Source organism: Canis lupus, chromosome 22 (assembly GCF_011100685.1).
Source record: "Canis lupus familiaris isolate Mischka breed German Shepherd chromosome 22, alternate assembly UU_Cfam_GSD_1.0, whole genome shotgun sequence".
Lineage (NCBI taxonomy): Eukaryota > Metazoa > Chordata > Mammalia > Carnivora > Canidae > Canis > Canis lupus.
In genome coordinates, this window is record NC_049243.1 from 10,186,922 (window position 1) to 10,203,307 (window position 16,386).

A 16,386-nucleotide genomic window follows, 5' to 3' on the forward strand; every position below is an offset into this window, starting at 1 on the left:
GCCTTGCTTCTCAAAGAGCAGCCCTGGAGGTGCATCGTGCAGAATCTCAGGCCCTGCCCTAGACCTACCAGATCCAAATCTGCATTTTATAGGATCCTCAGGTGATTTGCAGCCACAGTAATGTATGAAAAACGCTGTTTTAAAGAATGCACAGCATTGCAATGGTGCGGGCAGAAAGAACCACCCTGTAGGCACAGAGAACAAAGTGAGCAAAGGCTTGGCAGCGGGAATAAATAAAGCAGTTCCAGAGAAATCTCATATCTGGTTGAGCTGTAGCATAAACAGTGGAGTGCAAGCTTCTGAGTAGGAGAAAGATAGGACTGAATTCACAGAGGGTCTAAGAGTTCTATATTGTTCTAGAGGTAAGTGGGGATAATGAAATGTTTTGATCAGGAAATGATAATTTTTATTTAATAGCTGCTTTAAATTTATAGAGTATTTAAGTTTTGTGATAAATTTAGAACTTAACCTTTGTGTAACATGTAATTCTTTCATATACTTCCTTTCATTTTCATACTACCAAACAAATGTATTATTAATAGGTATTAAGTTTACGGACTGTATTAAAAGACAATGGAATAAATCCTGAAGGCAAGCAGGAACACTTGAAAATTCTATAGCTGTACCCATTCTCTGTGAAGGGTTGGTTGGTTAAATTGACCTCGGAGGTTTAAAAGTCTACACCATGTTGTCCTTCAGGAATAGACGGGGCAAGCAGATGAAGTATTGTCCCACTGTATTTTGCATTGGTAGGGCTCTCTGCTCTCAGTCTGCAAGGGACCTCACTCAAATCCCTTCCCCCAGGCTCCTTTGATGAGGTTTCCGGGAGAGACAGAAGCTATTTTGTAAAGCTGTCAGCTGTCCCGAATAAGGGAAATAGATAAAGCAGCCAGGAACAAGAGAAACAGATAAGAGGAGAATTCTCAGGAATGAGGGGGGGCCTTGTCTGCCTTGGATGAAAAGAAGGGAGGAAGATTTTGGAGGGGTAGGGGGTGAGTCAACTGATGGAATCTTCAGCCACAGGCTGACAGCAATGTTACAGAGACAAAATGAGTCAACAAAGACATCCAGTAGTTCGCTGAGAGACAAAGGACAGGGGAGGGATAGGTGCAGCTGGACGTTTCATATCGGGATGGCTGCGTTTATCAGGGTGGGTGAGCAGGAGGGAAAAGGGGAAAGATAAATAAATCAAACTTTCTGTTCCTGCATGTTGGGCCCTGTTAACTAGGATGTTCTTTGTTCCCACCCGTTGGTGACTTAATCAGTTCCCTTAGGGAAGCTTAAAGACTGATATAGGATCTTGGAAAGATTTGCGTTTCTCCCAGTTAGGGCTGAGTATAACTGCTCATGGTCTGACAACCATCTGATACCCTTGACATCCCCCGACACATCTAAATGATGAAGAATTGTAATTAAAAACCCCATCTGGAAAAGGGGAAACCATACACAGTGGTCATTGCCCATATCACATAAGCATATCCTGTTGGCCAGAAGGTGCAAAGACTCCCTTCCTCCACTGAGGTGTGGGTTCTTAGATCTGCCAGGATGGCCTCCCCAGATTTCGGTCACAGGGAGGATCTTTCTTTCTTTTTCTTTTTCTTTCTTTTCTTTTTTTTTAGGGAGGATCTTTCTTAATCTTTGTCCTTTGTGACCATATCTGAGCTGGGCATGCGGAATATATTTCAGGGGCTTTTCAAAGGTCTAAAGTCATTTTTTGTATTAAGAGTTCAGGAATTTCAGTCCTTTGTTTGCTGGGCAAGGGTTTGGTGTTTATTTGCATCTGATCAACTCCATAATCAAAGCTGGAAACAGTGCTCAAAATTACTCACTGTCTAGGCATCTCCATCTCCTGGCAACAGCTCTAGATGCTCTGTTTATGCCCTTCACCCTCAGCTTAAATGACTTCCACTTGGGCCTCACCAAAGCCATTCAGGACAATTTCTTAGGTTGGGAGTCATGGCTAGTTAATGCCCCTGGGCTCCCAGGTTGCATACTCCAAATAGCTTTTTGTTGTGGGGAGAATGTCATTTTTCTTTACTTGGATATTCTTTGAGGGAGTTTGAGGGAGTTAGACTTAGAGGGAGTTTGGGAGGTATAGGAGGGCTCAAGGCTCTGTGAGATCTCAGTATTATCTTCCTCATTACCTTTTGCCTGTGGTTTTTAAATTTTATTTTCTTTTTTGCATTAACTTTAGTTTGGTGGAGACAATTTTGTTTTCTCTATCCTCAATACTTGCCAAGATTGCCAACTTCCAGCCCTCTTAGATTACTGGCCTCAGGGATCCCTGGGTGGCGCAGCGGTTTGGCGCCTGCCTTTGGCCCAGGGCGCGATCCTGGAGACCCGGGATCGAATCCCACATCGGGCTCCCGGTGCATGGAGCCCGCTTCTCCCTCTGCCTATGTCTCTGCCTCTCTCTCTCTCTCTCTCTCTCTGTGTGACTATCATAAATAAAAAAAATAAATAAATAAAAATAAAAAGATTACTGGCCTCAGAAAAGGACCATCTAGTGACATAATTTCTTCTGTTTCTGCTCTAAGAGGGACTCTGTTTAGTTGGAGACAATCCTCTTCTTATAAATGTAGCCAAGCCCTTCCAATCCCAACATCCTATTCTCTAACTTTAATAGACACACGATCTGAATGGCAAAATATGAGTAATAGTTTACCAGTGCTTATGCAACTACATAACAAGAACGTAGGTTAACCTCTTAATATGGTAGGTCTCCATGGACTTCAGCTGATTACACTTTTAGAGTTTGTTGCTAACAGTTCCTTTCTCAATTTTGGAATTTGTTACAATTGTTGATGGAACAAGTAACAGAAATCCAACTGTTAATCATCTTGAACATAAAAAGGAGCATTTGCTGTTATATTTAAATGAAAAGTTTAGTTGGAGATCAGGCAAGGTTGCATCTAAGTGCTCAGTGTCATCACAGCCTTTCTTTGAAAAATGTTGGCTTTATATTCAGGCAAGCACTCCCAACCTGGTGGTTCATATCCCAGCTCACATCTTTTTAGCTCAGCAACTCTAATGGAAAAAAGAAATATCACTTTCTAAGTAATTACAGAAATAATCCTGGGACCTGATGCCCAATGGCCCCTGGTTGGCCAGAGTTGGGAAAAGTGTACTTACCTGAAGCAATCACTGGGATGATGGACTGTTTTAGTTTGGCTAAACCTGGGTCATGTGGCCATCCTAGCACCAAGGTTTGGAGCATCTATCATAAACTTTCTCACATGGATCAGATTCGGTAAAGAGGTGATTTCAAAAAGGAGAATTGGCTACTGAGCAGGAAGAAACAACAAATAACTTATATGTCCTGATATGTCAGTTTTGAAATGGACTCAAGAAACCAGTTTTGTTCTACGTGGCAGCACCCTGTCCTGCGTATTACTCAATGAGTCTCTTATTGCAGAAGTCTCACATAATATACGAGTTCCATATACTAAGCTTTAGTAAGTTTTCTAGTTTAGAATTCAGATTATGCAGAAGTGGCATATAGTGGTGAGACCCTCAAAATATTCCACAAATACAAATGAGCTCCTTTCATATAGTAAGCAATGTACTGGAAACAGGGATATACATTTGATAAAGATATGGTTAATACCTGGAAGGGCTCATAATGGAGGTAGGAAGTATGCCTTTGAACAAATAAATCACAACATTATAGGCAAAGGCATATTACAAAGGACACAGTTGTCTTTTAATATCCACAAAGTGGTAGGCATTGGGTTTTTTTGCTCTCCCCACATTTTCTCACTTAAATCTCAAAGAAACCCCTCAAGGTAGGCATTATTCCCTAATGACATTGAGATCTGTAGAGATAAAATTTTCTGTGTTTGGTCCATTCAGCTGGCAGGTAGCAGGAGACTTGGGGAAATCCTATTGGGAGCATTGTACTTTTGTATTTGGGGACACTGGGAAAGTGTGATCATTCTTTTAGCCATCCAATAACTTTAGAATCATTTATTTTATATATCTTCTCCATCCCTTAGAGCTTATCTGTCATGAAGTCTTACCACTTCCTTTGCAACGTTCTTCAGGTTTTCACCCTATACTTCCAACTCATTGCTCAGGCCTTTAAATCTTGTACTTGGATTGCAGGGGCCCTGTAACTGGGCTTCTCCTTTGCTTCCAGTCTTTCTTTAATTCATTCTGCTACAGGTGGATTTTGAGGTGGGCAGGAGTTATATACCACACTGCCTCAATCATTTATTTGGCATACATTTATGATAAGTAAGTCATTGTGTGGGATCATGGTTTAAATCTTCAATTAAAACACAATCCATTTTGAGGATTTTACCAATGTTGAGGGAAGGCAATTGACTACCTTATTTATCACAATGGAATATACATCACCAACTCCTTGCTCCACAAACCTCAATGCTTTCTCACTGCTGCCTTAAAAGTGTTTAAACTCTCATGTCTCCTCAGGCAAAGAAAACAAAAGCAAAATTAGACTAGTGGAACTATACCAAAATAAAAAGGTTTTGCATATAATTAACAAAATAACAAAGCAACTCACTGAATGGGGAAAATATTTTCAAGTGAATTATCCAAAATATATAAAGAACCCACCAAACTCCCAAATAATCTGATTAAAAATGGGCAGAGAACCTGAGTAGAGATTTTCTAAAGAAGGCATACAAATGGTCAATAGATGTATGAAAAGATGCTTGACATCACTGATCATCAGGGAAATGCAAATCAAAACCACAGTGAGATGTCATCTCATGACTGTCAGAATGGCTAAAATAGAAAACACAGGAAACAACAAGTGTTGGTGAAGATGTGGAGAAAAAGGAACCCTTGTGCACTATTGGATGGGAATGTAAATTGGTGCAGCCACTGTGGAAAACAGTATGGAGTTTCCTCAGAAAATAAAAAATAGGGGCACCTGGGTGGCTCAGTGGTTGAGCCATCAGCCTTTGGCTTGGGTCATTATTCTGGGGTCCTGAGATCAAGTTCCAAATCAGACTCCCTATGGGGAGCCTGTGTCTCCCTCCGCCTCTGTCTCTGCCTATCTCTCCACATCTCTCATGAATAAAATCCTTAAAAAAATTAAAAATAGAATCACCATATGATACAGTAATTCCACTACTAAGTATTTACAAAAGAAAATGAAAACGCTAATTTGAAAAGATATATGCATCCTCATATTTATTGCAGCATTTAATCCAATAGCCAAGATATGGAAGCAACCCAAATATCCATTGATAGATGAATGGATAAAGAAGTGGTATATATATACAATGGAGTATTACTCAGCCATAGAAAAAGACGAGATCTTGCCATTTGCAACAACATAGATGGACCTGGGGGTATAAGGCTAAGTGAAATGCCAGTCAGAGAAAGACAAATACCATATGATTTCACTCATGTGGGGAATTTAAGAAACAAAGCAAATGAACAAAGAAAGAATAAAGAAAGAAAAAAGAAAGAAAGGAAGGAAGGAAGGAAGGAAGGAAGGAAGGAAGGAAGGAAGGAAACTAGACTCTTAAATACAGAGAACAAATTGGTAGTTACCAGAAGGGAATTTGGTGGGAGGATGGGTAAAATAGATAAAGGATATTAAAAGTTCACTAACCATGATGAGCACTGAGTAATATATAGAATTATTGAATCATTACATTGTATACCTAAAACTAATATGACACTCTATGTTATACTTCCATATGTATTCAAGAGTTGAGATTTAATAAAAATAAGAATTTCTACCCCTTCAAAAAATGATCTGAACTCTTTAGCTTAGAATCAAGGTTTTCAACTACATCACCCATTCAAACTCATCCCTTAGTGTCCTCAAATCACCTACTCTAACCAACTAGTCTATTAGTAAAAGGCTCTGGGCCTCTGCCTGTCCTTCTTCACAACTTGTTCACATGATTCCCAGGTTTTATTTGTCCTTGGCAGTTCTGGCTGCCTGTGATTTCACCTGGAAAGTTGGAGATCACTTCTTCTTTACACTTGATGTAACTTTCTCCATGTCATTTAGCACTTGTGACCTTCTCTGAACATTGATGGTTTTATTTATTTATTTTTCTTACCTTTCAAGTATTTTCTTCTACAGGGCTGTAAGCTTTAATGTATCACCAATAGTTGATCAAATATTTGTTGATAAAGGCCCTGAAAGTGCTCTGACTACTGGGGGACATGAGCTTCTGTGTAGAGTAGGAATAGAGAGGATAAGCTAAAAAGAGAGATGAAGATAAAATAAGGCAAAGATAAAAAGTTGTTTCTCAATTTTTTAAAAAAGATTCTATTTATTTATTCATTAGAGACACACAGAAAGAGGCAGAGACATAGGCAGAGGGAGAGGTAGGCTCTCCACAGGGAGCCTGATGAAGGACTTGATCACAAGACCCCAGGATCACGACCTGAGCCAAAGGCAGACGCTCAACCACCAAGCCACCCAGGCTCCCCTGCTTCTCAATCTTTATTCTTTTATTCTTCTCTTGCTTTGCTATAATCTCTGGTGGGGGGAGCAGGTATCCTCTCTATTGGGTGGCAAGAATGCAAAGTCTAACCTTGAGCCAATGATGAAGTCAAGTACCAAAGTCAATTTCACTGGCTCACTTGGGGTTTGAGGCATCCCTGAAACAAAAAAGGTAAGATATTTTTCATTATTTATTGATCTAATGTCCTTCATACAGCTAGACTAATAAAATCAGCAGTTTAAAGACTAATTTCATATAGTATCTTAAGATTATATGGTTTTGATGATAATCTTTATTAACATAATGATCCTATGGGAAACTTTTCTAGGTAAAGATTATATCATTTAAATCTTTGTTTTATGTTAAGGGGAATTTGTGATTAGTGTTGATACTCTATCACAGTTCCCTCTGATTTTTTCCTAGGTTAAAGCACTTAAATAGTTGATAAAATATCATTTGTTCCTACACAGTGCTTGTAGACAGTATTTTGGCTGATTTCAGGGTTGAATTATTTCTCCTGAAATCATTTGACAAAAAGGACCAGCAATTTGCTGATAACTTTTCTTATAAACGACTGCACAGTCAAGGCATAATAATACATTGATTATACAATGGAGTAACAGGAATGAGATAATAGTGCTTCTTATGTGATAACTTAAAACAATTTCTCCATTTTGGGGGCTCATACGGCTGAAGATTAATTTTAGTTTTTTTTTAAGGTATGATTTTTAAGAAGAAAAAAAGGCTGTTAGGTTGATTTGTTTTCTTTCAAACAGTCTTACTAGCTTCAATTTCTGGAACTTAACTCCTTGAAGACAGCAACATTGCACTTGATAATATTTTGCTCATTCATCTATAGGATGTTTGTTCAGTTGAGAAATGAAAATGGGTCTCAGTATATCACATAGAATGAATTTGTTCTAAGTGGCAGAAAAAGTGTTTCCGGGTCAAGACAGGACATTAGTTCAAGGTCCTGTGAAAGTTGATGCTTACTCGGATGCATGGACACCATGGTCTACGGAAATTTGCACATTAGGGACTTTCCTGAAGTTTCATTTCCTCCCTCGCCCCCACAACCTATGTTATTAGTTTCATGTAATAGGAAAGAGGAAATATGCAAAGGCACAGACACTATTCTGAATTAGGGGACCAATTTTTTCGCCGTGTTTATGATGAAAATTAGTTTATGTACAGTGTGCTTTAATGTATAAAGGGACACACTGGGGTTAAGTGCTCAGCAAAACAAAACAAAAAAAAACAAAACAAAACAAAAAACCTTTCTGGAAATGATTAGAATAGAATGCAAATGCTGTTTTATAGATCTGGTTTCCTGGCATTTTGAGGCAAATGCTAGTATATTTGGTACTTTTGTTTTAGAAACAAAAGTAAACTGTAGGGAATTTACCAAAAGCCTGCCACCTTTTAAAGCCAAACTGAGCAAGAAGACCAAATTGCTGCTTTATTCACAGTTTGGTCTTCTTGTGGTGGTGGTAGTCCTCTGCTCCCCTTGTTTGTTTTGCTTTATGTTGGATGCCAACAGAGATCAAAACTACATTTAATGGACTTATAGTTTGGCAATATGCTGGCAAATGGGAAAACAAGCAGCATAAACCAAATTTCTGCCACAATGCTTTTAATATTGAGACAGATTTTTATCTAACAGAGCCAACAGAATGGAACATGAGAGCACCAGCAGCTCAGGGCTGTAAACACAGCTTCCCGATGACACATCCCTAGGGGTACAGATCATACAGTTTCTATATTATTCGGCTTGTCACTCTACTGGCACAGAACTGATTTTTGCCTCAGAAAATGTCTCTTTCCTGAAACTCCAGCTGTCCTTCATTCATAAAGCGGCGTTTTAATAAGGTGGTTGTTTACTAGGGAAACAATGCTAATGTTAATAATGAATCACTAACCATCTAGCATATTCCTTATCGTAGATGGTCTACTCGCTGCCAAACAGCTGGAGGAAAAGTGAGGAAAAATGCAATCAAGCATTTAAACATCATAGCTAGATGTTTCCAAACATAAGTGTCCAGATGTTTAGCATTGTGGAGGTAATGTGTTTGATTGCTTGCCTTTTTCATATTTTATCTGGATCTTTTGATGTTCTGTAGATAGAGTCATGACTATTCTTCATTTTCAGTATGCTGAGCAGTTTTGCTTGTCATGAATAGCAATAGTAATGCTGAAGACTGGCAGAGGCCAAGCCTGGCAGGGATTGCTCGAGAGGAGGGAGAAGAGGAAGAAATGAGACTCAGACTATGGTTAAATGGGTCCCTCTCCTGGCTAATGTGTATGGAAGCATGTGCCTTTTAAAAGACATGGGCTGAGTCCGTTTTCATCCTTCGATTAAGGAGAAACTAGGAATTAAGAAGTTGGATGTGGGGTTAGATGCTCTTGTTTTCCTTGAGCCCCAGAGGCTGAATAACCAGGTCCTTTTTAGGGATACCCACTTCCAAGGAAGGATGCTGTTTTATGCTGTACAGGCTTAAAAGGAATCTGGTTCAGCTAAACTGTTAAGTAGAGTTGTTGTCTCCCTTAGACTGATGCCTCATCAGACAAAATAACAAACCTAAAGTAAACAAAATGAAGCACTTTCTCCTTTTAGGATCTCAGAGAACCCAACCCAAATCAATTTATGCTTCCTACTGCAGACTTCTGCAACATTGGGTTATCGGTACTTATAATTAGACTCATTTTGCTAAATGCTCCACTAAATTAAAACCCCTGCAAATTAATTATCTCATCAAAGGTGGCTCAGTTTCAGAACTGGATTCAAAGATGCTGGTGCTAAAATAGATGCAACTCCCTCCTAAGAGTGAAAGAAAAAAAAAAAAAAAGTCGTTTACTGACATGTCCCTGCAGGAATCAATAATATTACAGATCATGGAGAAGCCAAGAATAGCCAGGGCATATTAATAACTCAGTCTGTTCACTGATTTTATTCAAGATGACTGGTTAAAGAATGCTGCACTGATGATGACTCCATGGCATGAGGAACAATGTCATCATTAACATGTGGACCTTTTAGCATTTAGAACATTTCACACAAAGAGAACTTAACACAAGAGTATTTATCGTGCTTTAGACAGATGGTTTCATGTTTTTTTTAGCCTTCAGCCTATCAGGCCACCCATGGCTTTCTTCAGCCAAGAGCTTTTAAAAAATAATTGGTCTATAGCAATATTCTAACAAGACTGACTGCAGTATATTTCCCTAAATCTTTTTCCTACCCTTAACTATCCCTTGTAGTGGTTTGTGGTTGACAAACCTCCCTGACTGACACCGATTCTTCACATACAAGTAATTACTGACTCCTTTTAGGAGATGAAGGGGCTGGAATTTCATCATTAATGGTTTCTTTGCTACGGAAAAGCTATTTAGAAATGATTACTTTGGAAAACAGTTCTTCCCTGATTAGACACTGCCTGACTCTGGAGAAGCTGTTCCCCTAGAATCTTTCAATACAGGAAATGATACCCCAACATAGATGGGTAACTGTGGGTGGCAAAAGATGCATATAAGCGTTGGTTTAAAAATGGTAGAGAAGAGTAATTGTATCTCTGTCTGAGGAATATGTAAATGTGTTTAGGAAGTGATACAGAGGCTGCAAATTCCCTGTTCCTACCATCAAAGTGGAATTCAAGCACAGTGGAAAAAAGCAAGTGGGATGCATCCTTCTAGTGCAAACTTCTATGGGGATATTCATGACCCCCTGCACTGCTCTGGCCACTGTTCAGCTCCCCAGGATCTTCTGTGAGCTCTTTTAGGGGAACAACATGACCCAAAACCCAGAGACTCTGCAGACTGGCTCGGATGGATGCTTATTTGCACATTCCTCTCTGTGTAACCTCTGTGATCGGGTTCAGAAGAAGCAAGCTTAGGCCTGGAGCACAGAAAAGCGATTACACAGCAGAGAGGGTTTAGTGATTAGATATATTTAGGAGGGCAAGTATCTCCTGACTGCCTACTCAGGAGGGCATGAGGGGCTGCAAGTATCAGTGCAGAACCTCCTGTTGGCTTTTTTCTCTTTGAGGAACAAAGATGGCTTGCTGGAAGCTCAGGTTTTCCGCTGACACTTTATGCTGGACCAGACTGGAATTCTTGCTAGTTCTGCGGCTGCAGCTGGTGTCCGAGTCTTGCATCAAAACTGTCAAATTCCGCACCTATGAGGAGGAAGCCCACCGCACCCATATCAGCCTTCTGGCTGTGTCCTGTTAGTTCCCAGCCCCAGGTACCGTGACAGTTTTCCCTTTACAGCTCTTCAGCCTCTGCTGGGTGCTCTCGGTGGCCCAGAGCAAGACAGTGCGATACAGCACCTTCGAGGAGGACGCCCCCGGCACGGTCATCGGGACCCTGGCCGAGGACCTGCATATGAAAGTGTCCGGAGACGCCAGCTTCCGCCTGATGAAGCAGTTCAACAGCTCGCTGCTCCGGGTGCGCGAGGGCGACGGGCAGCTGACCGTCGGGGACGCGGGCCTGGACCGCGAGCGGCTGTGCGGCCAAGCGCCACAGTGCGTGCTGGCCTTCGACGTGGTCAGCTTCTCCCAGGAGCAGTTCCGGCTGGTGCACGTGGAGGTGGAGGTGAGGGACATCAACGACCACGCGCCGCGCTTCCCCCGGGCCCAGATCCCCGTGGAGGTGTCGGAGGGCGCGGCCGTGGGCACGCGCATCCCCCTGGAGGTGCCGGTGGACGAGGACGTGGGGGCCAACGGACTGCAGAGCGTGCGCCTGGCCGAGCCTCACAGCCCCTTCCGCGTGGAACTGCAGACGCGCGCGGACGGCGCCCAGTGCGCGGACCTGGTGCTGCTGCAGGAGCTGGACCGCGAGAGCCAGGCCGCCTACAGCCTGGAGCTGGTGGCCCAGGACGGCGGCCGCCCGCCGCGCTCCGCCACGGCCGCCCTCAGCGTGCGGGTGCTGGACGCCAACGACCACAGCCCGGCCTTCCCGCAGGGCGCCGTGGCCGAAGTGGAGCTGGCGGAGGACGCGCCCGTGGGCTCGCTGCTGCTCGACCTGGACGCGGCGGACCCCGACGAGGGCCCCAACGGCGACGTGGTGTTCGCCTTCGGGGCCCGCACCCCGCCCGAGGCGCGCCGCCTCTTCCGCCTGGACCCGCGCTCCGGCCGCCTCACCCTGGCGGGACCCGTGGACTACGAGCGCCAGGACACCTACGAGCTGGACGTGCGCGCCCAGGACCGCGGCCCCGGGCCCCGGGCCTCCACCTGCAAGGTCATCGTGCGCGTCCGCGACGTCAACGACAACGCTCCGGACATCACCATCACCCCGCTGGCCGCCCCGGGCGCACCTGCCGCCTCTCCCTTCGCCGCGGCCGCCGCCGCCGCCGCCGCCGCTCTCGGGGGTGCGGACGCGACCTCGCCCACCGGGCCCGGGACGCCGGAGGCGGGCGCCGTCTCCCTGGTGCCAGAGGGGGCGGCGCGCGAGAGCCTGGTGGCGCTGGTCAGCACCTCGGACAGGGACTCGGGCGCCAACGGGCAGGTGCGCTGCGCCCTCTACGGGCACGAGCACTTCCGGCTGCAGCCGGCCTACGCGGGCAGCTACCTGGTGGTGACCGCGGCGTCGCTGGACCGCGAGCGCATCGCCGAGTACAACCTGACGCTGGTGGCCGAGGACCGCGGCGCGCCCCCGCTACGCACCGTGCGGCCCTACACCGTGCGCGTGAGCGACGAGAACGACAACGCGCCGCTCTTCACGCGGCCAGTCTACGAGGTGTCGGTGCGTGAGAACAACCCGCCCGGCGCCTACCTGGCCACGGTGGCCGCGCGGGACCCGGACCTGGGCCGCCACGGCCAGGTCACCTACCGGCTGCTGGAGGCAGAAGTGGGCCGCGCGCCCGGGGCGCCGCATCCCGCTAAGTCTCGGGGGACCCCACCGCGGGGGAGCGGCGCGCACCGCGATGCTCTGACCGCGAGGAACGGGCCAAGTTGCAGCTGGAGCTGAACGTGCTGGACGGGCGGCTGTGCAGGACCGGGACGACCACGCACACTGCCACTGTCTTCAGTGGCTCAGCGCAGCTGCCTCTGCCCCAGGGCGCTCCGCTGGGCTACTGGGTGACCCGCCTGCAGACGAAGGCCCCGACGCCGAGCTAACTGCGGCCCCGGGGTGCTAGCCGGTGAGCTGTCTCTCCAGCGCCGCCTGTCCCCACAGCCCACTGGGCAGCCGACGGCGGTCGTCCTGGTGCGGGATGGAGACCAGCCGGCTCCGTCCCGCGCTGCCACTTTGCTCCTGGTGCCGACGGCCTCAGCGCCACCTGGCGGAAGAGTGATCGCTCTTCGGCGAGGTCGCCGGCGAACCAGGGAGCGGAGGGGGGCGGCGCCCAGTGCAGGGAGCTGGGGCGGCACAGCTTGGCTACCCTGGCGTGTTGATCGGTGTTTTGGGCAGCGGCTGCGGCCTTCTGGTGGCCATTGCCACCCTGACTTGTGCCAGCCAAGGCGAGGCGAGGACTGCGAGGAAGAAGCCCCGCGAGCACAGCTGGAGCAGATGCCGCGCAAGGAGTGCCCAGGCTGGCCCAAGTCCTAGAGCGCAGGAGGCCCTCTGAGGGCTTCCACTGCGGTTCTTCAGGGAGACACTGCCCCTGTCCAGTTGTGCGGAGGCCCAGGAGGGCAAGGCTGCGGAGACTTCCCAGTCCGGGGATGGTGGCACGTTCTTTGCTCCTGGCTCAGGGAGAGGAGAGGGATCTTGCAGGAGGCCCAGGTGGACGACCCTAGCTAGCAGTCTTAGTGTCCTCATTTAGGAGATCTCCATGCTGAGGGCGTTATGAAAATTCAGGGCCTGCCCGGGTTTGGGACTTCAAAGGACTAATTTTTCAGGACTTGTTTATTTTATTTTTTATTTGAGAGGAAGATTTTCTTCACAGATGAAGGCAGAAGGAGGCACGATGGTCTGTTTCTGCCCCTGGTAACTTCCTTGTGGGTCCAGTTGGAACATCTTCCTGTCGCTCCGGGTTTAAATGCTGTCTTCCCGAAGCTCTCCCGGTGAGGGATGTTGTTCCTGCTCGGTCAGTTTTGATATCTGAGCGTGAAATATTAACTGCCGCTCTCACCCCTCTTTTTAAATAGGATTCAGGCCCAGGTCCTCTCCGTGCCCCATCCCTGCGTGGAGAGGATAAATCTGTGAGTTTAAGGTAATTTCAGAGTATGTATCGTTCTCTCTAAGCACTATGTTTGATGTTTTGTACATTTTTATGGAAAACAGAGTGGTTCTGTCCTTTTCACTCCCAGTACACATTCAAATCCAGATGAATTTAGTGTGAAAGATAACACAAGAGGAGACAGTGAATTGAATGATAGCAATTCTGATATTAGTAGAGAGGGGGCTTCAAGAAAGCATCTTTTTCAGTGATTGCAAAGTAAGAGGGTAAGTTCAGACCTGCGACTTTGAAGCTCTTCCTCACAGTCATCATAATTCTGTATGCCTGAGTGAATTAAAAAAACAAAACAAAACAACTAAACAAGTGGTCCCAACTGTGCATTCATAGCAGGGAGTATACTGAGTGCTGCTGAACAGAGTTAACAGGCTCCCCACCCCCAACCATTTCTTATTTAGCTGGTTCTACATATTTTAAATACGTTACACTTACTGACTTATTTATTCCCCGTAAGAAGAAATCTAATGAAGTAGGAGACCGAGGCACAGAGTTTAAATAACTTGCCCAAGTGTCAGAGTTAAGATCTTAGCCCAGGAATTCCAGCTGTAGATTTCTTCCTCTCAATCACCTATTAAGCTGCTTCTATTAATGCCAAAAAGATTAAAACACCAAAAAAGAAGACTTCTGTGGTTAGTAATGCTAAAATAATTTCATACTGTAAGCACTAACGAAAACTTCCCATATGTAGGGATTTCAGAAGTGGAAAGCATACGAATAAATTTTTCATAGGCCAGGATGCTGTTTGCTGGGAGCATATGAATATGTGGTTTTGTTTGGCTGCACTTTGTTTCAAGAATCTTGCACCCACACAACATCATGCTAGTCAGTCTTACTCCTACAATGCTTCAGGTCAAAATCTTTGTAATGGTGTCTAGTTCTATGGGGAGAGTCAATTATGAACTTTGTGTTAGTTTCCATGAAAGTGGGCACTAGATCGTTGGCCCCTCAAATAAGATACCTTATTCTCAAAGATGAGTCCTAGTGGTATGTCCCAGTGATTCAAATATCTCTTCACATTATGGATATTTTTGTCCAATCTGTGTTTAGTTCCTTCAACACTTTTTTTTTTTTAAAAAACAAGATGACTTCTAGAAGCATCTGCATCCTGGTCCCCTTATGAATATTCTTTGGTTTGTAAATATCTTTCCTAAAATTAGACCCTTAGAGTTAGATACAGTGCTGCAGAACCAGCTTGTCTCCTGAGTTCCAAATTAATATTTCCAGTTGCCTATTCAACATCTCTGTTCAGATGTCTAATAGACATACTGTATGTTCAAAACTGAAGTCTTGATTTCTATCCTACAAGCCTGTTCCTTCTCTCATGTTTGTATCTCAGTAAATGACAACCCTGTTTACTTAGTTGCTTGCCATGGCCAAATCCCTGTGTCATTCTTGATTCCTACACTCAACTTCCTACACTCAACCTCAGCCCATCCGCAAATCTGACTGGATTTACTTTGAAAATATATCCCAATCAGTGCTCTTCTCACTACCTTCTTTGCTGCTATCCTACCCCAGGCACTATCATCTCCTGCCTCGATAACTCCAAACTGGACTTTCTGCTTCTATACTTGCCCTCTTCCAGCCTGTTTTCCAAATCAGGTCACATAATTCAACTCTCTAAAGATTCCTCACTAAAAATGAAATCTAAAAATCCTCATCATGGGGTCCCAATTACTACTGCTGTGTAACAACTTGTGACTCAAAATGTAGCAGTTTAAAGCAACTATTTTATTATGCTCATGGGTCATTTTGGACAGGACATAGCAGGGATGCCTTGTGTCTGCTCTAAAGTGTTTGAGGCCTTAGCGGAAAAGATGTAATGGCTGGGGGTGGGATTCATCTGAAGGTTTAGACGCATGTCTGGCATGTGGATTAGGATTATTTGAAGTCTAGGATTACTCACTCCGGGGTGGGAAGCAGGGTCTACAATGTGCCCTTTATAGGCACGGCAGACTTAGGAAAGTCACATGGGGGCTCAGCGTTGCAAGCATGAATGTTCCACTAGATAAAGCAGAAGTCACATCCTCTTTTATGATCCAGTCTCAGAAATAATATAGTTATTCATATTCTCCTGGTCTGAGTAGTCTTAAGCCTACCCAGATTCAAAGGGAGGGGATAAAAGACCCCTTCCTCTACATTGAAAAATTATTAAAGACTTTTGGGCCGTGTTTTTAAAGAAGCCACACACGACCCATAAAGTCCTATATTATCTGCCCCCTGGTTGCTTCTCACAGATGACTTCTTATCACTCTTCCCCTTGATAATTTAGATCATTGTTCAGGCTCTCTTGTTTCTTGAATAAACCAAACATATTTCATCTCAGACCTCAGGGTCTTGCTGTTCCCTCTGCTAAGTTTGCTCTTTCTTGAGATATCCATATTGTCTGCTTCTGCCTTCATTTGTGGCTTTGCTCAAATGTCTATCCTCTCAAAGAGATCTTCCATGCCTCAAACTGTTTCCCCAACTGTCACTCTCCACCTTGCTTTATTTTCCTTCATATTATTTATCACTGCCTGACGTTACTTTATGTGTTTATCACTTGTTCCCTGTTGAATCATCAAGCATCAAATATGTACTGAAAAAATGACTGACTGACTGAATGAATGAGTGATTGAAAGGTGTAGTCTAGCCAGCGTATACATCGCAACTGTATGACTATTTCTTATAATCATATTGCATTTTAGATTAGGTAAATTATGCTGTTTTTTTAGAAGTTCCATTGTGCTGCTTTACTTTCTAGATTTTTGTGTCATCTCAAGACTTGAGGATTTTACA

At 44.7% G+C, this 16,386-nt stretch overlaps 1 protein-coding gene across 1 annotated transcript in view; it reads left to right on the forward strand.

The window, feature by feature from the left end:
* Window positions 1–1,132: 1,132 nt before the first annotated feature.
* LOC100855527 (protocadherin-8-like) overlaps window positions 1,133–16,386 on the forward strand; it is a 131,033-nt gene continuing 115,779 nt past the window's right edge. The window contains exons 1-2 of the mRNA XM_038570169.1: window positions 1,133–1,150; window positions 10,665–13,584. Coding sequence (XP_038426097.1) covers window positions 1,133–1,150; window positions 10,665–12,401 — 1,755 coding nt within the window. The 3' untranslated portion in view covers window positions 12,402–13,584. The remainder of the gene's footprint in view (window positions 1,151–10,664; window positions 13,585–16,386) is intronic.